Source organism: Phyllobates terribilis, unplaced genomic scaffold (assembly GCF_046119375.1).
Source record: "Phyllobates terribilis strain yellow unplaced genomic scaffold, ASM4611937v1 Scaffold_3__8_contigs__length_932513732, whole genome shotgun sequence".
In the NCBI taxonomy this organism is placed as follows: Eukaryota; Metazoa; Chordata; class Amphibia; order Anura; family Dendrobatidae; genus Phyllobates; species Phyllobates terribilis.
In genome coordinates this window covers 550,062,024-550,089,843 of record NW_027362763.1, presented here as the reverse complement: position 1 = coordinate 550,089,843, position 27,820 = coordinate 550,062,024, and the positions used below count along the sequence as shown (strand labels likewise).

The 27,820-nt window shown below is 41.5% G+C and overlaps 1 protein-coding gene across 2 annotated transcripts in view; it reads right to left on the bottom strand.

Moving 5' to 3' along the window:
* Positions 1 to 7,356: 7,356 nt before the first annotated feature.
* ADAT2 (adenosine deaminase tRNA specific 2) overlaps positions 7,357 to 27,820 on the bottom strand; it is a 28,091-nt gene continuing 7,627 nt past the window's right edge. The window contains exons 4-7 of one of the 2 annotated variants that reach the window (XM_073671379.1): positions 21,026 to 21,176; positions 17,682 to 17,788; positions 16,210 to 16,282; positions 7,357 to 7,878 (exon numbers count right to left, since the gene is read on the bottom strand). In XM_073671379.1, the coding sequence (XP_073527480.1) occupies positions 7,841 to 7,878; positions 16,210 to 16,282; positions 17,682 to 17,788; positions 21,026 to 21,176 (369 nt within the window). In that variant the 3' untranslated portion in view covers positions 7,357 to 7,840. Of the gene's footprint in view, positions 16,137 to 16,209; positions 16,283 to 17,681; positions 17,789 to 21,025; positions 21,177 to 27,820 lie in introns of both variants that reach the window. The other variant, XM_073671378.1, reaches the window with a different exon arrangement.

Genomic DNA, 27,820 nt, shown 5'->3' with positions numbered 1-27,820 from the left:
GCAACGCGCATTCTCAGATCCCGAGGTGAGCTGCTGCTACCGGCATATTCACTCCTCTCCACGCCAGGACTATGGGCGTGGAGAAGCGTGAATATGCATTCTCTTTAGTAGCTGGCACTGTCAGCAGGAGCTGTGACTCAGCGCTCCTCCGTGCCCACTACTAAAGAGAATGAATATTCCCTCTTCTCCACGCCCATGGGAGTAGAGAAGAGGCAATATTCATGTCCCTTTAGCAGCGGGCACACGTAATGTGCTCCGCTCCGCCGCAACCTCCCTCCCCCCACCACTATCCACCAATACTCACCTATACAACTCGTCCCCCCGCTGCTTGGGTCCCCCCGCTGCTTGGGGCTCCTCTGCTCACGGACCCCCCACGGTCACGGGCCCCATAGCAGTGGCGTGGTCTGCAGCCATTGGCGGTACGCCACGGTTTCTTGCCCATTATTCACAAATGCCACATCAGTGGGGTGAAGCAGAAAAGACACTAGCAGTCATTTCATATGCAGAAAATAAATGTTTACGGTGGATAGAACAGAGAGACAACCTGACAAAAGATTGATAAATAGCTAAATATAAAAAACATTGGAGAATAAATCACTCTTTTTTCATTGAATTGGAATTCTGCCTTTTCTGCATAGTAATTAGAAAGATTAACATCAATTTATTTGATTTTTCTGTTTATTCTGCAAACTAATACTCACATCAAACTCAAAGTCTGTGACTAGAGACCATATTTTATTTCGCTTTGTCAAACAAAAAATGAGAATGTTGCTTATAAGATACAAAATTATTAAATGTATTAAATTTTAATGTAGATTTTGCTGTAAAAGGAAACAGTACACAGTAAATTATACTTTCAGCTCTTACAGATTGTTTTTTCCTCCTATTGGAGGTATATGACAATACAATTGCCCAACCTATACCTCCTATACAAGGCTGTGATGTATGTTACAGTTTACCTATATGTCTGACTACCATTGTAAAAAAAATATATTATCTGTAATATAACTGTAGATGTGTCCTTCTGTCCGAAGCCTCTATAGACTGCGCAAGCGCGATGCGGGAGCACAAATACCAGGATGGGGGAGCACAAATACCAGGATGGGGGCGCAAGATAGGGGCTGCGCAAAATAGGATGGGGGAACAGGATGGGGCGCAGGATGTGGACAGCATAAAACATGATGGAGGCAGCACAAATATCAGGATGGGGGCACAATTACGAGGATGGGGGACCAGGATGGGGGGCACAAATAGCAGGATGGGGGACCAAATACCAGGATAGGGAGCATGGACCATGATGGGGGCTCAAATACCAGGATGGGGGAGCAGGATGGGGATAGCACAAAACAGGATGGGAGCGCAGGATGAGAGCACCACAAAACAGGATGGCGCGCAGAATGGGGGCTGCACAAAAAAGAATGGGGTGCTGGATGGGGGTAGCATAAAAGAGGACTGGGGCTGCACAAAAAAGGATGGGGGCAGCACAAAAGAGGATGGGGAGCACATAACAGGATGGGGGCACAGGATGGGGGCAGCACATAACAGGATGGGGGCGCAGATGGGGGCAGCACATAACAGGATGGGGGTGCAGGATGGGGGCATCACATAACAGGATGGGGGCACAAGATGGGAGCTGCACAAAACAGGATGGTGGACCAGGATGGGGCGAAGGATGGGGGCAGCATAAAACAGGATGGGGCAGCATAAAACAGGTTGGGGGCGCAGGATGGGGGCAGCACAAAACAGGATGAGGGCAGCCCAGGTACCAGGATGGGGGCACAATTACGAGGATGGGGAACCAGGATGGGGAGCACAAATACCAGGATGGGGGACCGGGATGGGGGCACAAATACCAGGATAGGGGAGCATGGATGATGATGGGGGAGAAAATACCAGGATGGGGGAGCAGGAGGGGGATAGAACAAAATAGGATGGGGGTGCAGGATGGGGGTTGCACAAAAGAAGATGGGGCGCAGGATGGGGGCTGCACAAAAGAGGATGGGGGCAGCACAAAAGAAGATGGGGAGCACATAACAGGATGGGGGCGCAAGATGGGAGCTGCACAAAACAGGATGGTGGACCAGGATGGGGGAACAGGATGGGGCGAAGGATGGGGGCAGCATAAAACAGGATGGGGCAGCATAAAACAGGTTGGGGGCGCAGGATGGGGGCAGCACAAAACAGGATGAGGGCAGCCCAGGTACCAGGATGGGGGCACAATTACGAGGATGGGGAACCAGGATGGGGAGCACAAATACCAGGATGGGGGACCGGGATGGGGGCCAAATACCAGGATAGGGGAGCATGGATGATGATGGGGGAGAAAATACCAGGATGGGGGAGCAGGAGGGGGATAGAACAAAATAGGATGGGGGTGCAGGATGGGGGTTGCACAAAAGAAGATGGGGCGCAGGATGGGGGCTGCACAAAAGAGGATTGGGGCTGCACAAAAGAGGATGGGGGCAGCACAAAAGAAGATGGGGAGCACATAACAGGATGGGGGCAGCACATAACAGGATGGGGGCAGGACATAACAGGATGGGGGCGCAGGATTGGGGCAGCACATAATAGGATGGGGCCGCACATAACAGGATGGGGCGCAGGATGGGGGCAGCACATAACAGGATGGGGACGCCTGATGGGGGCAGCACATAACAGGATGGGGGAGCAGGATGGAGGCGCACATAACAGGATGGGGGCGCAGGATAGGGGCAGCACATAACAGGATGGGGGCGCAGGATGGGGGCAGCACATAACAGGATGGGAGACCATATACCAATAAAAATGCTCGCCACCAGGACGTAGAACGGGTTCAATAGCTAGTTATATATATCACACACACACATATACTGTACATACACACACCTTACAGTGGCATGTAAAAGTTTGGGCACCCCTGGTCAAAATTACTGATATTGTGAACAGTTAAGCAAGTTGAAGATGAAATGATCTTTAAAAGGCCTAAAGTTAAAGATGACACATTTCCTTTACATTTTAGGCAAAAAAATATATATTTTTTTTCATCTTTTGCATTTTAAAAATTACAAAAGGGAAAATGGGCGGATGCAAAAGTTTGGGCACCCTGCATGGTTAGTAGCTACTAGCACCCCCTTTTGAAAGTATTACAGCTTGTAAATTTTTGTAGCCACCCAAGAGTCTTTAAATTCTTGCTTGCGGAATTTTTATTCATTCTTCCTTGTAAAATTCTTCCAGTTCTGTGAGATCCCTGGGTCATCTTGAATGCACTGCTATTTTGAGGTCTAGTCACAGATTTTCAATGCTGTTCAGATCAGGGGACTGCGAGGGCCATTGCAAAACCTTCAGCCTGCGCCTTTTGAGGTAGTCTATTGTCGATTTTGACGTGTTTAGGATCATTATCGATTTGTAGAAGACATACTCTTTTCAACTTCAGCTTTTTTACAGATGGTGTTTTGTTTGTATCAAGAATTTGTGGAAATTTCATTGAATCCATTCTTCACTTTTCCTGTGAAATGTTCCCCATGCTATTGGTTGCAACACAACCCCAAAGCATGATTGATCCACCACCATGCTTAATGGTTGGCGAGATGATCTTTTGCTGAAATTCTGTGCCCTTTTTTCTCCACACATACCTTTGATCATTGTGGCCAAAAAGCTCCATTTCAACCTCATCAGTCCACAGGACTTGTTACCAAAATGCATCAGGCTTGTTTAGATGTTCTTTTGCATACTTCTGAGGCTGAATTTTATGGTGAGGACTCAGGAGAGGTTTTCTTCTGATGACTCTTCCATGAAGGCCGCATTTGTGCAGGTGTCTCTGAATAGTAGAACAATGTACCACAACTCCAGAGTCTGCTAAGTCTTTCTGAAGGTCTTTTGCAGTAAAGCGGGGGTTCTGATTTGACTCTCTAGCAATCCTACAAGCAGCTTTCACTGAAATTTTGCTTGGTCTTCCAGACTTCATCTTGACCTCCACTGTTCCTGTTAACTGCCATTTATTAATTACATTTTGAACTGATGAAAGGGCAACTTGAAAACATTTGCTATCTTCTTATATCCTTCTCCAGCTTTGTGGTTCTTCACCATTTTCATTTTCAGAGTGCTTGGCAGCTGCTTAGAAGAACCCATGGCTGCTGTTTTTTGGCACAAGGTAGGGAGAGGCTGTTTTTTTTATAAAGTTGGGAAATTTGCATCATCTGGCCTTTCCTAACAATGATAGTGAACAAGCCATAACCCTAACAGGCTAATTAAGGTCTGAAACCTCGGTCAAAGTTATCTCTGAGCACACAAATCTCCAAGAGTGCCCAAACTTTTGCATTGGCCCATTTTCCTTTTTGTAACTTTTAAAATGTAAAAGATGAAAATATATATATTTCTTTTTGCCTAAAATACAAAGTAACTGTGTCATCTTTAACCCGCTAATGACCGGACCATTTTTCCGTTTTCGTTTTTTGCTTCTCTTCTTCCCAGAGTCATAACTTTTTTATTTTTTAGTCAATATGGCCGTGTGAGGGCTTATTTTTTGCGAGACACGTTGTACTTTTGAACAACATCACTGGTTTTACCATATCTTGTACTGGAAAACGGGAAAACAATTCCAAGTGCGGTGAAATTGCAAAAAAAAAGTGCAATTCCACAGTTGATTTTTTTTTTTTTTTTTTTACGATGTTCACTGAATGCTAAAATTGACCTGCCTTTATTATTCTCCAGGTCATTACACGTTCATAGATACCAAACATGTATAGGTTCTTTTTAATTTAAGTGGTGAAAAAAAAATCCAAAGTTTGCTAAAAAATAAAAAAAATGGCGCCATTTTCCGAGAGCCGTAGCATCTCCATGTTTTGGAATCTGGGGCCGGGTGAGGGCTTATTCTTTGCGTGCCGAGCTGACGTTTTTATTGATGCCATTTTGGGGTAGATCCGATGTTTTGATCGGCCGTCATTTCATTTTATTGCAATGTTGCGGCGACCAAAAAAAATGTAATTCTGGTGTTTATAATTTTTTTCTCGTTACACCATTTACCGATCAGATTAATTCTTTTTTTATATTGATATATTGGGCGATTCTGAAAGCGGCAATACTAAATATATGTGATTTTTTTATTGTTTTATTTTGAATGGGGCGAAAGGGGGGCGATTTAAACGTTTATATATTTTTTTTTTGATTTTTAAAAACTTTTTTTTTTTACACTTTTTTGCATGCTTCAATAGTCTCCATAGGAGACTAGAAGCTGCAGTTATCTGATCCCCTCTGCTACACACAGGCGATGATCAGACTGGCTGTGTGTAGCAGAAATGCTCACTTGCTATGAGCGCTGAGTGCTGGGCGGCGCTCATAGCAATCTGGCAATGAAAAGCTCAGGGGTGTCCTGCAGACCCCGGGTTGTCATGACAACCCATTGGCGACCTGCGATCATGTGACGGGGTCACCAATGGGTGGAGCCAATGAGATAGACAGCGGCAGAGATAGACAGCGGCATTTAACTAGTTAACAACCACGGGTGAATCGTGATTCCACCCGCGGATGTTGCGGTCACATGTCAGCTGTATAGATCAGCTGACATGTGCCCGCAAAGGTGTAGGCTCAGCGCCGGAGCACGTACCAAACGGGGATATGACGTGTGTCATACTATTACGGCATGCGACATAAAGGGATTAACTTTAGGCCTTTTAGAGGTCATTTTATCTTCAACTTGCTTAACTGTTCACAATAACAGAAATTTTGACGAGGGTTACCCAAACTTTTACATGCCACATATACCTTATTATGGAATCAGCACACTACACCACACCCTCCTAAACAGTAGTGATGGGCGAGCATGCTCGGCACTGCTCGGTACTCGCCTGAGCATTGGGGTGCTTGATCGAGCAGTGGGGAGTATTGCGTAGTGCTTGGGTCCCTGTAATAAGCTCATTTGATTCAATTTCTGAATCATCTGAGCCGAGCGCCGCACTGAAGCCAGGTATATACATCTATGCCTATTTATTAGTTAGACATAGATTTATACCTGGGTTCAGTGCGGTGATCTCTGGGTTCAGGTGTTTCCTGTGCTGTCATCTGCGTGATAGCGCAGGAAACACAGGCTCTGATTGGTTGCAGCAGATGTCAGTGTGATCCCACAGCTGTGACAGTGACCCGCGGTAAAAAGCTTACCGCGGGTCATAGGCGCCGGCTGATGGGAGTACTACCACCAACAGCCGGTGCTTGCTCTCATAGAAAATAGCGAGCACAGGCGCCGCTGGATGGGAGCAATAGTCTCTTGTCAGCAGCGCCTGTGCTGAAAGAAAAAAATAAAAGAAAATGTTTAAATTAATAAAAAAATATTCAAAACAAAACCACATTACATTCACCTACACTTTGCCCCGATGCCCTCGTCCCCTGCAAAAAAACACCATATACCCACCTTACACTTAATCCCCGAAGCCATTGTCACCTGTAATAAAGATAAAATAAACCACCATAATCCTCACTTGTCCGCTGTAGTCCATATAGCGAGTGTCTCACGATGATCTCATGAATAGAAAGGCCACATCAGAAAATGTGACCGCTCTATTCTGCAGCCGCGATACACTGACAGGAGCACGATCGCTCCAGTCACAATGTACAGGCTGAGCTGCGGGGAGTGAGGTTAGATGAGTTCATCATGAACTCGTGTGACCTCACTTACGGCACTACTGCTGTGCCTGTGCTCGCTATTTTCTATGACAGCAGGCTGATGGTGGTAGTAGTCCCATCAGCCGGCGCCTATGACCCGCGGTAAGCTTTTTACCGCGGGTCACTGTCAAAGCTGTGGGATCACGCTGACATCTGTTAGCATGATCCCACAGCACTCTGACCACGGTAACGCTGTTACTGCTGATCAGAGCCTGTGTTGCCTGCGCTGTCACGTAGATGTCAGCGCAGGAAACACCAGAACCCAGCGATCGCTGTACTGAACCCAGGTATATACATCTATGTCTATCTAATAGATTGGCATAGATGTATATACCTTGCTTCAGTGCGGAGTTCGGTTCCCTCGCTCTCATCTTCCGCCTACCCGGCCGCCGAGCGCAGGTCTCCCGGAAAAATGCTCGAGTCCTTCACAGACTTACATTGGGCTCGTTGCGCGGGTCGAGCACCCGAGAATTACGATTTGCTCAGCCCAAGCAACGAGCACCCGAGCATTTTATTGCTCGCTTATCACTATTAAACAGTAAAGAAAAAATCCTGAAAAGGAGACTTGTCATATATTTGCATATTAGTCAATTATAGTTCAATATAGATTTCTCCATGATGCTTTTTTAAGTCAGAAGTTAAGCTTTTGCACAGAAATATGGAATATAATAAATCTAGCAAATATGCATTGTGTGGGTAAGGCCTTAAAGATGAACCAAGAGATGAAAGTATCGTATGTTTTTAATTTTAATATGGGTCACAGAAAAGACAAATGCAATCATATACTCTTTACAATTTTTGGAATTTTTTTAAGATTCTAGAACATTTTCCAGTGCACATGTTTACCAGTCATTTGATATTTTCTAAGCATAATACAATAATGGTTCATTTAAATGGAACAATTTGCATCTAGCGGCAGAGAGACGGTCATAATATTTTTCATTAGGATTTATTATTTTAATGGACTCTATACAGAAGGGCAAGATTTATTTATCTTTTGCACATATGCCCTCCCTATGTGTCTGGGCATTGTGGTGAGGATGCTCTGCAGGTCAGTCATAAATCCTTCTGCAGCTTTGTTTCTCCAGTCTGCTAGCAGATGACTTAGAAGTGACAGGAACCCCTGTTATCTGCCGGAAAAGGTGTCAAACTGCATCTCTGCTCAAACTCCTCTTTGCAGAATGTCACTCACAGGCATCATCCACAATCATAGCCCTCTGTGATACTCCTTCAGGGTGAGGGATGCTGTGACAAGGACATGCAAGCACATGAGCAATAATGTATCCTGTACATTAATACCATTTTTTTTTAAATATAGTAAACATTTACAAATTTACTAATCGTATATAACATTTATAATATTTCAAGAAACGATTATACAGTTACATTTGTGTGCATGTATTATATGTCTGCTCGAAAAATTAAAGGAGCACTTAAATCACACAGCAGATCTTGATGAATGAAAACTTCAAGCTGAAAACTTTCAGACAGACAGAACCAATACATGTGAATTTAAATTAAACAGGTTATAAGAGACTTTTTTTGACTAGTTGCTAACTACCTGCCGGTTCTGCCTTGCGACGATCTGTAACTGCTCAGGCAGCCAAAGTCATGGTATTTATGCAGTTAGGCAGCGGGGAACTGGCCGTTAATCAGCACGACGTCGACAGTCATGTCCGGTCAACAAAGCAGAGCAAAGAAAAGGAGCAACCCAGTTGACATGACGTCACAGGAAACAGGAGAATCACCAGCAGGAGCGGTCTGTGAATGCTTTCAGAAGAGTTTGTCGCAGGGCAGAACAGGCATGTAGTTATCAACTACCTGTGTTTTAGTTCTTAGTCCTATAGGGAAAAAAAAAAGTCCCATATAACCCCTTTAAATTCACAGATATTTTCCATCTGAACATGTTGACTAAACAAGAGGGCCGTAAATTTATTTTTTTACGGTATCCCTGGCGCATATTTTGATTAGCCAGGACTGGCATAACATCATCTACACGTCACGCGGCACAGATGATGTTGTGCTAGCCCTGATAAATCAAATGTGCCCTGGGTATGGCAAAAGGTAAGAGGTTTGTGGGCCATCTATCAGCCAGGTACCACTGACATTTACGCTGGAAAAGAGTCCTATGAATCAATCCACTCATCTCTACCGACAGTGGCAAACTCTTGATGAAAAAGTGGAATGGCGTCTTGAAGGATCTCCTCCAAGACCTGCATAAGACCATCAGCGTACAATCTGTGTCCTACCTACTTGACAATGTCGGATGCACTGATGCATAACGTGTCAGTGGTTCTCAATTTAATTCAGCTCTGTGGAAACAAGGGCCAGTAAATGGCATCAATGCCTCTGTCATCCAGGAACTGTCTACAAACTCTCATGAGGCCGAATCTGTCAATGGCTCTCAGGATTTTATCAGTCAGTGTAAGGGTATGTTCACACAAGTGTATAAATAAAAAAATTTAAAACTTTTTTTTCTCAATCCGAATAGAATCAGTTTTTTACAGCAGCAGCTATTAATCATTTACAGGACCATTTACAGTTTCCTATGTTACAGAATTGCAATGTATCCTTAAAAATCGGATGCTATACTGTGTCTCCATGTGGCATCTGATTTTTATTTTTTTTATACACACAAATAGAATTGAATGGGGGAGTCTCATCCAATCTACAGAAAAAACTAGTGCATACTGCAATTATTTTAACATGCAGATTCTGTCAGTGAAAAACAAAATTAAAGACTGCTCATCTGCACTGCCTCATTGAATAACATTGGCCCCAAGTGCTGTCCATTTTTATTACGGGCAGCTCTCGGACTGAAAATGCAGTTGTGTAAAGAAGCCCTATTGGTGAATATTACATAAAGGTTTGTGAGATCCTCTAAGGTCATGCATTCCCAGACAGTAATTGATCCACCGCCAAACTTGCCATGCTGGATGTTGTAGGCAATATAGTGTCCACCTTGATATCAGTCTTTCACATGTGCTTAATGTGACCCTGCTCTCATATGTGAAGAAAATAGTGTGCAAGTAGTGTAACTGACCATTCTGATGTTCTCTGTTAAAAACCAATCAAACTGCATGATGCTGGGCTGTGAGCACAGGTTCCACAATAGGACTTCAGGCCTTCATGGCACCCACTTGGAGTCTGTTTCTGACTATTTAAACATACGCATGCACACCAGTTGCCTCCTAAAAGTCATTTTGTAGAGCTCCAGCACAAAGGATCAGTTACCAGGCCAGCTGCTGGATTGATACCCTTCTATGTTCCTGTTGGGATTTCCATATGCAATGACCCATGTTCTGGTATCTGTGTTATGATCTGCTACAAGAACTAAGGAAAGAAAGGAAAACTGTCCCTACAATAGGACCAAGCTGATTCCCTACGATGCAGTGGGCAACCTGTTCCTTGTGAACAGACCCGCCTTCGTCCTCAGCTAGTCTGAACGCAGACCTATAGATATAAGGGAGGGGTCCCTAATAGTACTAAGGACTGGGACAAAATTGGACACCTCCTAGCAGAAGTTGTAGCGGAGCAAAAAGACAAAACAGACAAAAAGTACTAAGAGGTCCAAGGACCAAGCAAACTATAGAGATAGGTACAAAGCACCTGGCTAGATTAAGAGTCAAAGTAACACTGAGGTCCAGCAAAGCCAGGAGGGCGGAGCTGGAATAAATAGGCAGCAGGTCACGTGACCACAAAATAGAAAAAACTAACAGGAGGGTTCTAACAATCTGCTTTAAGTTTTCAAGACTGTGCTGGGAACAGCCTGTCAAATGTGCCTTGCTGGAGAAACTGGATTACCTGTACAATGGGCTGCAAGTACTGCCTTGTGCTACCAGTAGTGACAAGGACTGTAGCAAGGTGTAAAACTAGAAAGAATCAGTCAGAAAGGATAAGACAAGAGTAAATGCCTGTGGCTACCACCTGTAAACCGTTCCCTGTCTGAGGGTTGTCTTCTTGCTACCTCTCCAGTGCATTTGATTCAGAATTGCTCATGTTCCCTAACCGGACAGATATCCCTGAAGTCCGATTGACTTGGGGATTACCTTGAGATGTACAAGTGTTGTCTTAAAGAGTTACTAAACGTTCAGCCTGATTTTTCATATTTAGCAGGAACTTGAATTGCCTGGCCTTATGATACCCACTGACCACTCAATAGACTCCCCGAGAGGTGGGCACTTCAGCAGACAAACACAGCTATTGACTGAGATTGCACACAGAGTGGGGTACGGATTCAATAGAAAGCTTAGGCAATTAAGCGCCTGTCTGCTGAGCTGCCACTTCTACTGCACAATTGTTGGGGGTCTTAGGACCCAGATCACCATTAATCTGAAGGCAATTAAAGTGCCTGCTAAATATATTGGGCATAAAGTTGAGTTACTCATTAAGGTATATATTAATATACATAAATTAAGGGACCACTTACACATCATATAATGCATGTTTGGATCAATAACTAAACTGAGCTGTACAGTATAACTAACAAATCTCAAAGCAACAAGCAAAATGTTCCAATCTTACAAAGAAGTACTGGAACCTGACTCAATCTTTAACGCACACGTGTCAAACTCTGGCCCGTGGGCAACTCTGGCCCGTGGGCAAATCTGGCCCACGACACCAGAAACACAACCATGATATGGGGCCAATATTCTGCATGGAGGACTTTGTGGGGCCCATTATTCTATATGGAGGACTTTGTGGGGCCCATTATTCTGTATACAGGTTGGCCCGCGACTTTGTCCAAGTTTTTAATTTTGGCCCTCTGTGTGTTTGAGTTTTACTTCCCTGCCTTAACGGAACACTAAACCTAGAAATTATAATACTAAACAGCGGGTAGCCACTATCGCATACAATTTCTGTGTGTTCCTGAAACAAAGTCTAATACATTTACTGAGTAGAACATGGGTACCATCCAATTTCTACTATTTTCGTTGAAGTTTAGTCAAGAGGTCAGGGCTTAGTTTTTGGAGAAGGCTCTGCATGCGGCCAGTTGTCTTAAAACACCGGCCAGTAAGAAGTTGGTGGGAGAACATGGCTGATCTGGGATACTGTACATAAATTTAGGATTATATAAAGAAATGATCTTGATTAGATAAAATTAGTTAAAAGAAAGGTGGAGATAACAAATATATTTGATTTTTGGTGAATTTTTGTTTTCTTTCAACCTCTTTGTAACGTGATGTATGTACAAGTGCTGGCTCTACTGTTACTTCTACAGCTAACATTTGCATGTAACTGCCATGTTGAAAGCTAGCTCCATTTGCAGCACCTTTACCCTCTAGTCACCCACGCTATTGATAATAGGAGAATAAAGAATAATTGTATTGCAAATTTAAATTCTATGAGTGATTTAAAGCAATTACCCTCCCCCCCAAAAAAAATTTAAAAAATAAATGAGCGCAAACTGCATGCATCAATAGAGAACAAGCATTCATAGAACTCCATCGATGATTAAAAAAAAATGTTGTGGGTGATATAAACCAAATTATTATTTATTTTGTAAAAACTTCATACATCTGTTATCTACAGTTAGGTCCACAAATATTAGGACAGGGACACAAATTTTGGCATTTTAGCTGTTTACCAAGATATATTCAAGATTCAGTTATATAATCAATATGGGCTTAACATGCTGATTCTCAGCTTTAATTTGAGGGTATTCACATTCTAATTGGAGCAAGGGCTTAGGAAGTAGGTCACGTGCACAGGTTGAGTGAGTATTTGTTGATTTTTTTTTACCTCAGTATTTGTAAGCCAAGACCAGGAGTGGAACAGAGGAAAAGTATAATAGAAACACCCACTCCTGGTTTTGGCTTACAAATACTGGAGGTAAAAAAAATCACCAAATACTCAATGTGTGCACGTGGCCTTACAGCTCTTTAATATGTAGCTGCTTCTTTTTAAAGGGACCAAAAGTAATTGGACTATTATCTCAAAAGCTCTTTAATGGGCCGCATGGGCCTTGTTAATCCATCAACAATTAAGCAGGTAGAAAGGTCTGGAGCTGATTCCAGGTGTGTCATTTTCATTTGGAGGCTGTTGATATGAACCCACAACAAGCAGTCAAAGGAGCTCTCAATGGAAGAGAAAAAGACCCCTTTCTTGCTGTATACCAGATAAATAGAGTGCTGACTGCTATATAGATATAAGAAAAATATCAAATCAGCACAAAATGTTGGACCAAAAAAAACTGAAAGAGCCTGATTCATTGGTGTTGTGCACGCCAGTCTTTATGAAGCTGCTCACTGGAGTACGATGTGCCTAATTCACTAAAAGGCACCTCTGGCAGAAATGTACTCTAGTCAGATACTGGTGAAAATTTCTTGAATAAGCTATGATACTAAAGTGGCATACCGTTTCATGGACATGACAGAGGAGTGGCCCTGTCCATGTTGGGGTAGCTGGCCAAATTGGCGTGTAAACTCCAAAAGTTTCAATTTGTGCAAAAATATTGCGACTTACTAAGGAGTTCTATGCCAGAATTCTGGCGTAAACACCGTAATGAATTGGGCACATAAGTTTTCATTAGAGGTGTTTACCTTTAGACAAGTTAGGGAATATTCAAAAGATAGTATTTCTCGTCTTTATGCTGTCCACATACAAACCTATACAATTCAATACAACTATTCATACATCTGTTTATTTAAAGTGGTTGTCCAAAACTTTTAGATTGATGGTCTATTATTAGCCATCCAGCCCCTATTCGAATCAATACCAGGCAGGTGGTGAAGTACCTGGCCACGGTCACTATGCAGTTAAGGGAGCATTGCAGCTCCACAACTTGGCACATCTGACTGCCACCTGGCACAGCTGATTGGCAAGGGTGCTTGCTAGGTGTTGCACCACCACCAATCAGATATTGATGACCTATCCTATTTGTTCATTATGTTTTTGCAGGATCATAAGCGAACATCCAAAGATGAAGTTGTATTAAAATTGGATGGCATATGGAAGCCATCTGTTTTTTTTATTTTGCAAAAAATGGACATAGCTGTCTCAATGTGTCATTAGCAGATCACTGAAACATTTCTAAACACTGGTAGATCCAGGATATAAGGAATGAAACCCGATATCAAGTGACTAAGCTCCACGTCCCAGAAAAAAAAAAAAATCACAGCTTTAGGCTGGGTTCAGGCGATCATATGTAAAATCGTCTATTTCTGATTCAGAAAAAAAAATGGATATTTTTTAATCAGTATTGTCATTTGGATGCTATCCTTATGTTGCCCATATGGCATCCACTCTTTTTTTTTACCTATGCATTGAGTTTAAAGTGGTTATCCAGGGCTAGATTAATTTTTTTACTATGAACCTAACAACAGGCAGATAGTTGCTAATTACCTGCCTGTTCTGCCCAGCACAGAGTGGTCACAGGCTGACCCTGCGTCTTCCACTGACGTCACATTGACAAAGCAGCAGTTTTTCTTCCAATCTGCTCTGTTGACGGGCTGTGACTAATGATTAAAAGTCATCATTCAGCATGATGTTGGCAGTTACACCCCGTCGACAGAGCAGCCCGGAAGAGGAAGAGCTGCTCTGTTTAAGTGGAACAGTTGAATCGCCGGCAGGAGCAATCTGTGACCGCTCAGAGCTAGCGCCGGATAGAACAGGCAGCTGGTTAGCAACTATCTTATCCCCCAATTTTTATTTTTATATGCGGACCACTGGTTCTCATGTAGAAACATTCATCTGAAACATTCATCTGAACTAATCCATTCACTTGCACAGATAAAATTAATTATGGCAATGGAGCTGCGCATGCTACCTTTCCAGATCTTCCTGAAAACAATTTAAAACTTTTTCAAATGTATTGGTATGGTTTTTTTTCCCAAAGTAAGCAGCAAAAAATGTTCTCTAAACGTGTTCTGAACAAGGCTTAACAGTGTCAGATGTATTGTGTAACAGTCTGAAGATACAGTGAACTGAACAATTTTTTTTGTATCCAGGCTTTTCCTAACATAGGACAGAAATTAAGGACAGAAATTAAGAGCCCCATTCATCAAGATTTTCTCACCAGAATTCTGTCAACAAAACAGCCTGAAACACAAAGTTGCCCAAAACTGATGTGCATTTTGCCATTTTTACCCCACTCCCGGCCAGCTCCGCTAACTTTTAGAAAACTAGGTATATTTAGTGTGGCACAGGACATAACTAACTCCACCTGACTAATACATAGTAATTTGCTTAGCTAAAGTGGTATAAGTTACACCAGAAATGTACTTCAGTCATGCCACAAGTAACATTTCTGGCCAGGGCACAGATCATCGAGACTGGCATACAAAACACTAGTCTTCATGAATCAGACCCCAAGTTCACTGCCTAGATCTTTATTTAAAGGGAGTCCATCACCGCCAAAATGCAAAACAGCTACTCAAACATTTACAAAGGGGACATAGCCCCCTATAAAATTAATACAGATCTAGATATATATACAAAAATATCTCACACACACACACTTTTAAGCCACATGCCAATGAGGTTGCCGGTGCACCCCTAGCATGGCCAGTGGCTCGGTAGAATGGCCCCTAATCTTGATTAACAGCGCTGGCTTTTTTACAGAAAGCACATCCTAAACTCAACTCTGTTCCTACGTAAAGACATTGGACAAGACCAGTGCTGCACTCACAGTGTCAGAGCTTGATACAGTAGAACCAGACTATCCAAATGTTGCTTCAATAGAATGAACTTTATGGACATATTACAACAGTCTAAAATATACCCAATTATATCCAACATTGTTTAGTTTGCTTTGTTAAACAAGTCATTTATTTTCCCACTTTTTTCAATGAAACTAAGATGAAGTGCACCAGTTTTAAAATATTCATAAACAAAAATATATTTATTTCCCTTGGTAAGTGCAAAGACCTAGATTATATTATTATGTAACATACACTAGGAATATATGTGACAGTGGTGACCTCTTCTGGGCAAATTTTTATTGGTGTTGAAAGTCTTGGTTTGCAAAGAATTCATGAGTATTTGGAAGCACGCAAATAAGAGACACTTGAAATCATTGTCCTGTCTTTCAGTAATAGCTTTCCTACCAATTACAATTGTAAAGCACTGTAAAAAAAAACATTTAGGGTGGTTTCATAAAAAAACAAACTGAACAAAAAAGAACCTGTCTGAAATTCATGGCGTTTCTCCTGTGCCAACATTTTCTGGTTCCCTTCCTTTGACATAAGCTTGGACTACTGCCACATGGATGCAGTGATCTTAGTGGTGTTGACATATCCCATTACAGCCAGTGACTGGTTGCAGTGGTCACATGGGGTGTTTAGGAGATATCTCTGGAGCCTAGTAAATACAGTGGGGAGCCAAAGTAGCGGTAGCATGAGATTTGACAGGTGAGTATTATTGAATGTGAAGAAGAATCCTTCATGGAGTTTTACGCCTCTATTTATTACTTGATTGGACAAAGATAGTACTCAAAACCTTCATGATGCCAACCAAAAGTAGAGAAATAGTTTATTCCTTTCTTCGGACTTTTGATTTTGGCGCTATAAGAAAAAAAATAAGATTATTTTTTAACCACCTTTCTTAAAATGTGTAAGTACGTAGAGACAAACCAACCATTAGGGTTTTCTTTTTTGTAAAATGTCTTCAACATCTCCACGGCTTTCTCAGCTCTGTATCCTGGTAAACACTGTAAGAACAATGTGTGCAGTCACAGTATGGTAGAAAACTAAGGTCAGAAATCTGTAGTCCTGTTCTACATTAATTGCACTCTCCTGTTTATTTTAGTACAAATATCTTAAGTATTTCACCCTCACCGAAGTACATGCTGAATCATTTCTAACATTTACTAGTGGTTAGGCCTCTGTAGATGTAAGGAGCAGGATGCTAAATGTACCACCGACCAAGGCATGGGCATTGGTTGTACTATAAACCATCATGCATTTAATGTCGACTCTACCTATTGTGTCACTAATCACGAGGAATTTGATGTGTAGAAGATTTTTCGTTTGATATAAAATTTAGTTCTAGAACACCTTTGCAAATTGTACCCCGTGGCCGCATCGGCGATACCTGTCAGCTATCCCGAGACAAGGGAGTTTGAACCCTGTCCTGAATCCCGAAACCGCGTCTGCGGTACCTGTACCCCGTGGCCGCATCAGCGATACCTGTCAGCTATCCCGAGACCAGTGTGTCTGAACCCTGTCCCAGTGGTCGTCCTGTCTATATAGTCCGTCCCAGTCCCAAGTGGCTGTCTAGTCTGAACTTGTCCCAAGTGGCTGTCCTGCCCTGAATTATCGTGGTTGATCCTTGGGGTCAGCTGCTACTGCTGGACACGCCCTGAAGTGGCATTTGGCAGGTACCTGCTGCACAAGCCTGACCTCACCACAAGAGGCTCCACCAAGGTAGCTGCTTAGTTACGGCCCTCCAAGGTAAGTCCGGTTTGTGGCACAGTGGGTCTCAAACCACTTGCACCTCCTAGGAGCTTAAGGGTATGTGCCCACATAGCGTTTTACAAGCGTATTTGATGCAGATTTTCCGCAGCGGAAACGCTTGTAAAACGCTTGGTAATCCGCACCCCATGGTCCCCAATGAGAATCCGCAAGTTCTATGCCCATGCTGTGGATTTTTCCGCAGCGTTTTTGATGCACACAAAAATCCGCAGCATGTCAATTAATTTTGCGTTTCTGCATGCGGAATTGCCTTTTCAATGTAATAAAAAACGCAAGGCAATTCCGCATGTGAAAACGCGCGAAAAACGCGCGATAAATGCTTGCGAAATTCTGCATACGTTTTTCCGGGAAAGGACATGCGGAAATGAAGCAGAAATTTTCTGCTTCATTTCCGCAACGTGGGCACATAGCCTAACAAGGAGGACCACATACCACTATGTACATGTCCACTATTCTGTAGAGGGTTCTCTTGTGTCTGTGACCTTAAAATGCATTCAATTGCATTTGTCTCATTTTAATGGCAAATTATACCAAAATCTGAATATTTTTTTTATTGACGTTTCAGGACTCCAGGTCCTGACCTGTGAAAGGCACCAAGCCTACATTTGATAACGGTACAGAAATGGTTTTACATACCGTGAATGTAGCTCCTGTGTTGGGTATACCATTTCCCGCAACATTCAGAACTGATCCACATCCACCAAACCGTTCATTTCGGCAACCATACACCACTAAAGGAATCCCTGAGTCGCTGTTCAGGAAACATTTGAGTACATTTTAGGCAACATTTAAGCCATGAAAAGCTACAAGGAGGATAACTCTTCAGTGAATGTTCCGATGGAATTTTATGGAACTATTAATGAAAACACTCCACCTGCTCGAAAACCTCATATGTGCATGGCACTAAATGTGGTGACACTGCCTAAAGATGATGCGAATAACACTTAATGATGGTATGATGACTGTTACATGGAATACTAATGTGATATATTTGCACTACACATTACATTTAATGCATTTTACTTAACTAGAATAGTGCATAGCAGAAAATGGTTCGTCTGTCTCAAGTATGAATCTTAACCCGTTAGGGGTCAGCAAATTCTTAGTGCTTTTAACGAACATCACAATACCAAATAATGTTTATTTATTTTTAACGGGGGCAAAAGAAAGGCAATTTGATGTTTAATATATTTTTAATATACTTAAAAATATTCTTTATTTTTTTTAGGCTCCTTAGGGGACATGTATAAGCGATCAAATGCCCGCTGGTGCTATATACTGCAATACCATGTTATTGCTGGATATAGTGAAAATCTCGGTCCACAGGCTGGGCTTCACAGGAGGACAGAGACGACAGCAACAGGGGGTTTCAGCAGATCCACGGCTGTCTTAGTAACTCATTGGTCCCCTACAATCCCATCGCAGGGGGATGAGAGCCAGTGCGCGTTCCATTTTTAGGGATTGACAGCAGCATTTACATGGTTAACAGCTACAGCCAGAATTCGGCGCCAGCTGCGACTGTTAGAGACAGTTGCCAGCTATATAATATAACCAATATTTGCAGTATGTGGAGGGAGTTAAGCTACTGAGCCCTCTCCACACCTGAGTAACCCTTTACAAAACATTAACACAACGTCCTTTTGCCAGAAGGGGTTGATAATAGTATGGGTATATTCACACAAAGCAAATGTTGCAGGAATTTATGTGCCTGTGGCCTGTATATGGCATGCACATGCTTAATAAACAACTCGTTAGGATGTACAAAACAGAATATTGGAAGTGGAAATATCTGCAACAAATCTGCTGCATTTTAATATAACCTAATAGAACTAGGAGTTTCCCAGGAACTTGGGATCGCAGTTCCAGTCATCTGTAGGGTTCCAGTGGGTCGTCCCTCACTGATCAGACACTTATCAAACAGTTAGGACAACCTCTTTAAAGAAAAGATAAAAAACTGCTTTATGATCACCATTGTGAAAGATTCCCTAGTTAGATTTCAATGAATACAAGTTAGCAATTAGTTTAAAGGTTAACAAATGTTTCTGGGAATACCTATATGTCAATACAAAGGGCAGTAAGTTAGTGTGAAGTCTCAAGAATGAAGATGAAATATGATCTGCAGATCTCTCTAAATGACATTTCAAACAAAGTCGATTAGGGAAAGATCTAGTGAAAAGGAGTGGCAGTTGTGTGTCAGGCATTAGGCTAAAATGCTGGTGGCATGTATTACAATGCATTTACATCTCCACAAATATGGATTTGTCACCTGTTGGGTAACAGCTATCTGCTTTCCAAATAGTAGAGACAGAAAAGGACTTCCAAATCAATAGAAATGATAAATCTTGGGTTGTTCATCTCAGAAGAAGTCTGCAGTTACTCTAAGTGACTGCACACTGCTGAATCAAGAATGTGCAATGTCACAATTCAAGAACTAACACAGCAAAAAGGGCAACAGGATTTACCTGCCCAGGTCACAGAACCTAATGCATGATCAGGATGCAGCAAACCCATATAATAAAGATGGCGGAAACACAGGTGCAAAATACTGATGAGACAACCACTCACAACCTACCAGTTCAAGGATGGGGAGATTGCTTAGTATTAAAATTGCACCCAAATAAAGCTGGTATGGGGCACTGGTCACACACAGGTAGTGCACAGCGTCTGGCTTCCAGCCTAATATTGATGCCCATAGTATTTAGGTATACCAGGATACACACTCTAGCTTACAAGCCCAACATTTATGGGCATGGCTGCACCTTGAATAAAAGAATAAAAATATAATATGCAAAAAATATATATTATATATATGCAGTATTGGACGATATTTTGGCAAACTCCCACTAAACTAAACTAAAATTTAATGCAAAGCCAACAAAAGTAGTTAACCCCCCCCCCCTTTACCCCCAATTTTTTGCTGTGTTAATTCTTTAATTTTTGAGGGGGATTTTAATATCTCTCTCTGTGGCTGTGTGTTTAATTTTAGTGTATCTATGTTGGCTTTGTAAACTAGGCTGTCTGTCCTGGTAGAATGTACTTATATAATGCTGGGCAGTTCGGCTACTCTAATAGTATGGGTGCTACCAATAGGCCACTATCACTAAGCCAGACACTGTGCATAGTGGTCTAACACTGTGCATTAACTGTGTGTGACCAGCACCCTATAGAAGCCTTATTTATGTGCAATTTTAATACTCAGCAATCACCCCCTCCATGAATTGGTAGGTTGGGAGTGGTTGTTTCATCAGTATTTTGCACCTGTGTTGCCTCCATCTTTAAAGTGTGTGTGCTGCATCATGAGAAGGGGCAATACACGGTATTAAGAACTGGGGTATGTGAACTTTTGATCAGGGAATCAATTCTTCAGAGATGATGATGATGAAAAGGCTTTTTATTAACAACGCGTTTCAACGCCGTACCAGCGTCTTTCTTTTTTTTTTTACTTGAAAAAGATGCCGGTATGGCGTTGAAACGCGTTGTTAATAAAAAGCCTTTTCATCATCATCATCTCTGAAGAATTGATTCACTTCAGCAGTGCAGCCCACTTATGTGTTTATCCAACTGGATCCAATATCTCCTGGAGGATTTATCTTCCAGCCAAGGGGCAGCAGCAGCGGTTTTTCTTCATACCTTCATAGGAGTTGTGCCTGTCACAACTCCATCAGGTTAATCTCCCTCCATAGGGTATCACCCTATTGTGCGCTCTGTTCCCCACATTTAGATCTACACACAACTTTTGATCAGGGTCATTTGGATGTTTTTGGTTGTCATTAAGATTTAAAAAGAGAAAACACAGTAGTTTGACAATAAATGGCTTCACCCAACCAATAACCATGAGTGGAGAAAAAGTTTTTTGTTATTATTCATATTCTCTGAAACAAGGCCAAGAAAGGAAAAATTCTGCCGGGGTATGTAAATTTTTGAGCACAACTGTATATAAAACTGACGTTTCAGTTAATACTCTAACATAGAAAGGATACTGAGTAGACGTAGAGCACCAGCACACATGATGCACGGCTCCACCGTTACATACAAGATGGTGTTTTCAAAAACTTCGACAGAGTTCTTTCCATTCTTCTTACACCAGGCTAATACCTGATCAATCGCCACCATTTCGGCATGACGTGTAGCCTGTAGGAAGATGATATGAATTAAATATTTTTTGGTTGGCTGTGTTATGCTCAAATATTACAAGGAAAACCTAATCTTTCAGGGGGGAATCCAATCTAAATGATGTTCTATCATTCATTCATGTAAGATAATATTGGATCACCACTGATTTGCAGAATGTAACAAGAAATCCTACACAAAATTCAACTTAAACCTTTATGGATATAAATAAATCTTTGCTTTGCGTTTTCTATCAGATTGTCAGTTATATGCAAGCAGTGCAAAAGTTTGAATACTCTATAGATCCCTTTAAGAGGATTTTCCGCTATTAACTTTTATGTCCTCTCCACCTGTAATATGAAAAACACAGATTACTCACCCTCCTCGAGTCCAGCAATGTCTCTCAAATGCTGCTCCAGTTTTTATTTAATCGGCTGTGGTGGTGATGTTACGAACATGAATGTGTGCAGTTTATTGCCCCCTATTTCCATAGTAGGATTTTAGAGGAAAAAACCACTGGAAAAAAAACACAAGTGTGTATTGAGGTAAGTTCTCCAGCATGAAATCCAAACGAGGGAAGTCAGCAGAAGGACCATAGAATGGCAGACCATTCGGTGAAAATATATGTGAACAAAAAGAGAACAACCGAACATGCGGTCCTTAGATGAATTAAAGAACAATTGGACAGGTTTTGAGAATAAAGTAAAATACCTTTAATCAGAAGAAATGGTACATTATACAAGAAAAATACGTGCGCAGTACACAATTAAATAAAAAATGCATTCTCAATACTCCATTTTAACATGTAAAACATATCAAATAATTTAATTAAAATCCGATAAATATATGAAATGTATGTAATAATTTATGCCGAAAGGTGTGTACAAAGAACACTGTTCCACACTATAAGATTCCACGAGGGAAAAAGGTAATGACTATAAGTAAGTAGGAAAATCCAGACCAGTGTGAATGGGCAAGGAGATAGTAGCGATAACACACACGTATAATAAAGTTATTTACGTCAAAAGTGTGTGTATATTATCAAGTGTGTGCAGCACCAAATCTCCAAGCACATATACATGGAACTAACAGTCCCAGGTGGGACAAGGAACTACAATGTATAGGGATTTAAACAAAATCACATCATGTCATATCATGAAAGAAGACATACCTAGGGTAGCAAATGGCACCGCACAGCGTGGTATTTAACTAGCTGTGATGGTGAATCATGACTATAATGCACATCACTGCTGCAGCCAATCACTGAGGTCAGCTAAGGTAGACAGTATTAGCTGCTGAGCTCAATGATTGGCTGCCACATTGATGTACATTATAGTCATGATTCACCATCACAGCTAGTTAAATACCAAGGCACAGAGAGCCAGCGCTGAACCCAGAAAGGATGAGTATCATCTGTATTTGTGGTGTTAGAGGTATACAGGCATGTGGGGGGACATAAAAGTTGATCTGGAAAACCTCTAATTTCAGAAATCAGTGAAGCATAATATGATAAACTTCACTAATGTGATCTTGCAGTCTATATCAGAAAATCAGTTTGTGCTCTACGCATTACCAACTTCTACAAAACTCTGACTTTTAACATTGGGACCCATCATACAAAATCCTACTATGGAAATAGGGGGCAATAAACTGCGCACATTCATGTATAAGACTGTATTTAGTTTACTGATCTTCAAACAAAATTTCACCTTTCCTCTCGAATAATTTTTACATGCATTAAGCTACACCCAAAACGTTACACCAGTAGTGAGAACTAGTAATAACTAAGAAATAAAACTCACAATAAATATAATGTTGGACCTCTCAAAACAAGGTAATACTGATTCAGTATTCACTCACGCGCAGAGCCACGTGTTCTGATAATCTATCTTATGAGACCCCTGGGCAGACTGTCTCCATGTAAACCACCATAGATAGGCATCAGCTCCTTCACAATACACAACATCTAGGGGAGTAATCCACCAGCGCTATTTCTTCAAGGACATCCAACCATAGTGTAAAACAGTAAGGAGTGATTTATTAGAGCCAAAATATTTTACTCACATAGATAAGTAAAACAGCGCTTTGAGATTTGAAAAAGTCCATAAAACAGCACACCTCATATATTGTGCCCATCCCAGGGTTTTGCCCCTCTGGCTTTGTCCAGGACAGGAAGGGCGAAACCCTGGATGAGGCAAAATAAGGCAAGATATGTGAGGCATGTTGTTTTATGGAATTTTAACCTTAAGAGCAATGTTTTATCTATGTGATAGATTGTCTCACTTGGCTGCTCATAGAGGTAGACACAGGAACGATGTCTCTTAAAATTTTCCACTGGTTTATTGAGGTACAGCATAAATCAGGGCAGGGTTAGCAACATAAACACAGCCTTCCTGGCCTAACGGGAAAATAAAACAAAAACAAAATGGCACAGTCCATGTTGCTGCGGGTATCCGCCCGCTCATGAAACAAACATAAAAAAGGTTCAACTTTCCTTATCCTCAAACACAGCTCAGGAGCGCTCATGCTCAGTAACACCCAAGACTGAATGATCCAGAAGGCTGACTATTTACCTTCTAAATCCCACTCTAGGGTGGAGAAATGGTGAACAGCCTCCCATCCACTCTTCAGCTGTTCTCAAAAAAAAAAAAAAAAAAAAAACAGCCCTTGACATGGCCGATTAACCCCTCTCAGCACTTTTTTTTCACCAGGTTCGTATCACTGAAGCTAATAACCTCAGAGATACATATCTCACATCCAATACTTTGCCAGTGACTTTGTCACAGTAAGTAAATACAAAGGACCTAATAAATCAATCCGGTTTTACTCTATGGTTGGACATCTGTTTGTCCTGTAGAAGAAGCACTGGAGGATTATTTCTCTGTATGCTGTGGAGGAGTTAACACCGACCCATGGTGGATTAAATGGAGAAATCTATATTACGAGTACAGACTATAATATAAGAACACCTGGCTCTGATTGGGAGTGGATACTAAATGTGCATCACATTATGTTTTGAGTGGTGTAACTATTTTTATTGTGACTTTTCACAAAAGGATTTCTGCCTTGTGGTTGTGTACAATTTTGCACTATTTAGATATATTAAATTGTGCACTTTAATTTTGTGTGTTTGTTGCAAGAAGTAAAACTCTCACTCCACTAAATTGTTTGGGGACAGCCTTGAAATGGTCAAACCAAAACACCAGACTCCATCACATGCCTCAGTCATTTTTCACCAAATAAACACATTAGACCTGACTCATCAAATCCTTCTTGGCAGAATTCTGTTGTAAAAACTTTGATAAGTTACAAAATTTTAGGCACAACTTCGAGTTGCACCTAAATTTTGTGGCTTTTGGCGGATTCATACCAGTTTCTTCCGGCTCTGCCAAAATGGGCTGAGCTGTGGGTGTGGTGCGGGCTGGGGACGCAACAGCTCGTCTAATTTATGTTGAGCTGTGGCATTCCCTATGCCAGAAATCTCACTCCAGTTCCTGACTTGAGTAAGATTTCTGGCATAGCACATGGAGGCGCATGCCACTCGACCAGCATGCGCCTCTTCATGAATCATGAACGTTTGCCTCCATCACGCCCCCTCATCAAGACCAATGTGAACAACGCTGGTCTTGATGAATCGGGCCACTTCTGCCTAAAGCCCTCCTCGCCTGGCAATCATCATACAACTTTTTGCACAACTGACTAGGCTCCTGCTATATCCTTTATAACTGGTGGTGATTTCCTGCTGACTGCAATGTTCACCTGATTATGCTACTGTTTCACAGATGCAAAAGAGAGACTTTTCTGCGATTTCAGGAATTTCTTGCAGTTTAGTTCAACCTTATTTGCAGAAGATAAGGGTGAAGACCAATGAATCTTTTAGATTCCGCACCCCAGTTTAGCTTGTGCCAAGGCCTTTGAGTTTTATTGTGCAGCATGAAATTCTCTTGAATCCAGAACAGATAAGTTTCCTAAGATTCGCTGGTGACACTAACCAACCCAAATAGACTGCAACGTCACCAATTACATTTCTGAGTCATATGGATTTCATCTCAATATATAAGGCAAAGTGGTAGAGCAAACTAAACTCAGTGTGTCAGATTAAGGAAAGGTTATCTGTGGTTAATCCCTCAAGACTGGTTATTTTAACATTCTGAATTATAAAGTCTAAAGGTGAAAGGTTAAAGGAAATCTGTCACCATTTTTTTGCCACCTAATCTTAGAGCATCATAATGTAGAGATAAAGACCCTGATTCCAGCTATGTGCCGCTTGCTGTACTTGTGATAAAATCACTGTTTTATCAGCAGGAGATTATCAATACAGGCAGGGGCTAGCTGCCAAATGTTGGCCTGGGGGGCAAGCACACAGCAGTGGCCCATTATCAGCGGCCCATCCTTATTGTGTTTACCTCTGGCTGATTCATAAAGGGAGCACAGGTTACAAGGCTTTAAAAAGATAAAGCAGGAGTAATGATGGGATAGTTGTGGCCAAATTCAGACTAGATTCTCATTCACTTCTTTCAGTGAGCTACTCAGAGAAGTGTCTGAGACTCTAGTCGGCATGTGACCATAACTATGCAAACTTATATTTGCGATCACTACGCTGGCAATACAGAGGATTCGTGACAGTGAGTGCACAGCACTTTACTGAATTGTGATAATGTACCATCAGAGTGACTGCAGAAATTTGTCTAGAGCTCAGAAAACAGTGTTGGGAAAAAAAAAAGTGTGGGGCTTGGAAACTGCATGTTACCCTTATAGAACAGATTCATATATACTCGCCTTCATTGTAAAAAAGACAAAACAGTCCACCTAAAGAAGTCGCCGTTAACTTTTTTTCTCTCTACACCTGTGTAAATGTTAGTTTACTGTAACGTCAGTGTGTTAATACGTATATTCACCGATCGCAGTCTTCTCCAGTATCCAGTGCTACTCCTTTTCTAAGTCACCTGATGGCTATTCTCCAGGTCATGCTGTGTCCTATGTGACCCTGAAGTGGCTTTTACAAGTCTATGGAGTGTGAGAACAAGGCTCAAAATGAGGATCCAGGTAACAAAGCATATAGTGATAAGTAGTCTGAAGACCAATGACGTCACTCAGAGGAGAAGTAGAGCGGCGCTGGATACAGTTGAGTATATTAACACACTGACACTACTCTAACATCTACACAGAATTAGGGGAAAAGAGTTAATGGGAGGATTCTTTAAAGCAGAATATAATTGACATACAGGTATATCCTTTCTTTGTTTTAGATCTGGTTACATTTAGAAATATGGATACAGGATAATGTGACTGGTGAATGATATACAGATGATATGTCTCTGATACATAACATCAGATGACTGTGCACATAATATTTTACATCCAGTATACAGGAGCAAATGTGACTGGTATATGATACACTGTACTATGACTACAGACATCAGATGGTATGTACTGGATAATATATGACTGTTATATATTATACTATGAGTACAGACGTCCTATTATCCCATTCGCATTTTATCCTGTATATAACATCAGATGTCTGTGCACATAGTATATTGCATCCAGTATACAGGAGAATACATGACTGGTATATGATATACTGTGACTACAGACATCAGATGGTACGCACTGAATAATATGTGACTGTTGTATATTGTACATAAAGTATACAGGATAATATGTGACTGGTATGTGATATACTATGAGTACAAACATCAGATATTACACCAGTCACGTATTATCCTGTATATAACATCTGATGTCTGTGCACACAGTATGGGCGAAAATTTTTCCCCGAGGGGCCACATGACAGACTATGATTGTCTTGGAGGCCAAACCAACAAGCAGAAATTAATTCTGATCAATATTATTAACATATTAATTACAATTAATATTAAAATAAAATAATATCATATAATATTAAAGGGCATGTAGGAGCTCTGCTTCGTGTGGATGACACGTCCGACATCATCCACACAGTGTACTCCATCGTGCTCTTTTGCAGGCGCGCTTCTCTCTGCCCTGCCGAGGGCAGAGCATAGTACACATCCTATACACATATAAAAAAATAAAAATAAAAACATTCACCTCGCTCCCATACCCGTTCTTCCAGTACTCTACTCCGGTATCCAGTGCACTGAGTCTCTGCACAGCAGACGCAATGAAGTGGCATCTGGACGCAGGTCGTGGGATGCAGGCCTGGAAGGGCATGGTGCAACCTGTGAGCCATGGTTTTCAGCCCTTTGGCTGCACTTTGCCCAAGTCTTCTGTATGATATATTGTGACTACAGAAATGAGATGCTGTCTGATGTCTGCAACACAGTATATTACATACCAGTCATATATTAATCTGAGTATCTGTGTACTGAGTACTATACTGTGCGTACATGCCTACAGTGTTATATGCACTGGACCGATCACACCTGGACCTGACACATTATAATGTATGGCATTATACAGTTATATGAAAAAGTTTGGGCACCCCTATTAATCTTAAGCTTAATGTTTTATAAAAATTGGTGTTTTTGCAACAGCTATTTCAGTTTGATATATGTAATAACTGTTGGACACAGTAATGTTTCTGCCTTGAAATGAGGTTTATTGTACTAACAGAAAATGTGCAATCTGCATTCAAACAAAATTTGACAGGTGCATAAGTATGGGCACCTCACCAGAAAAGT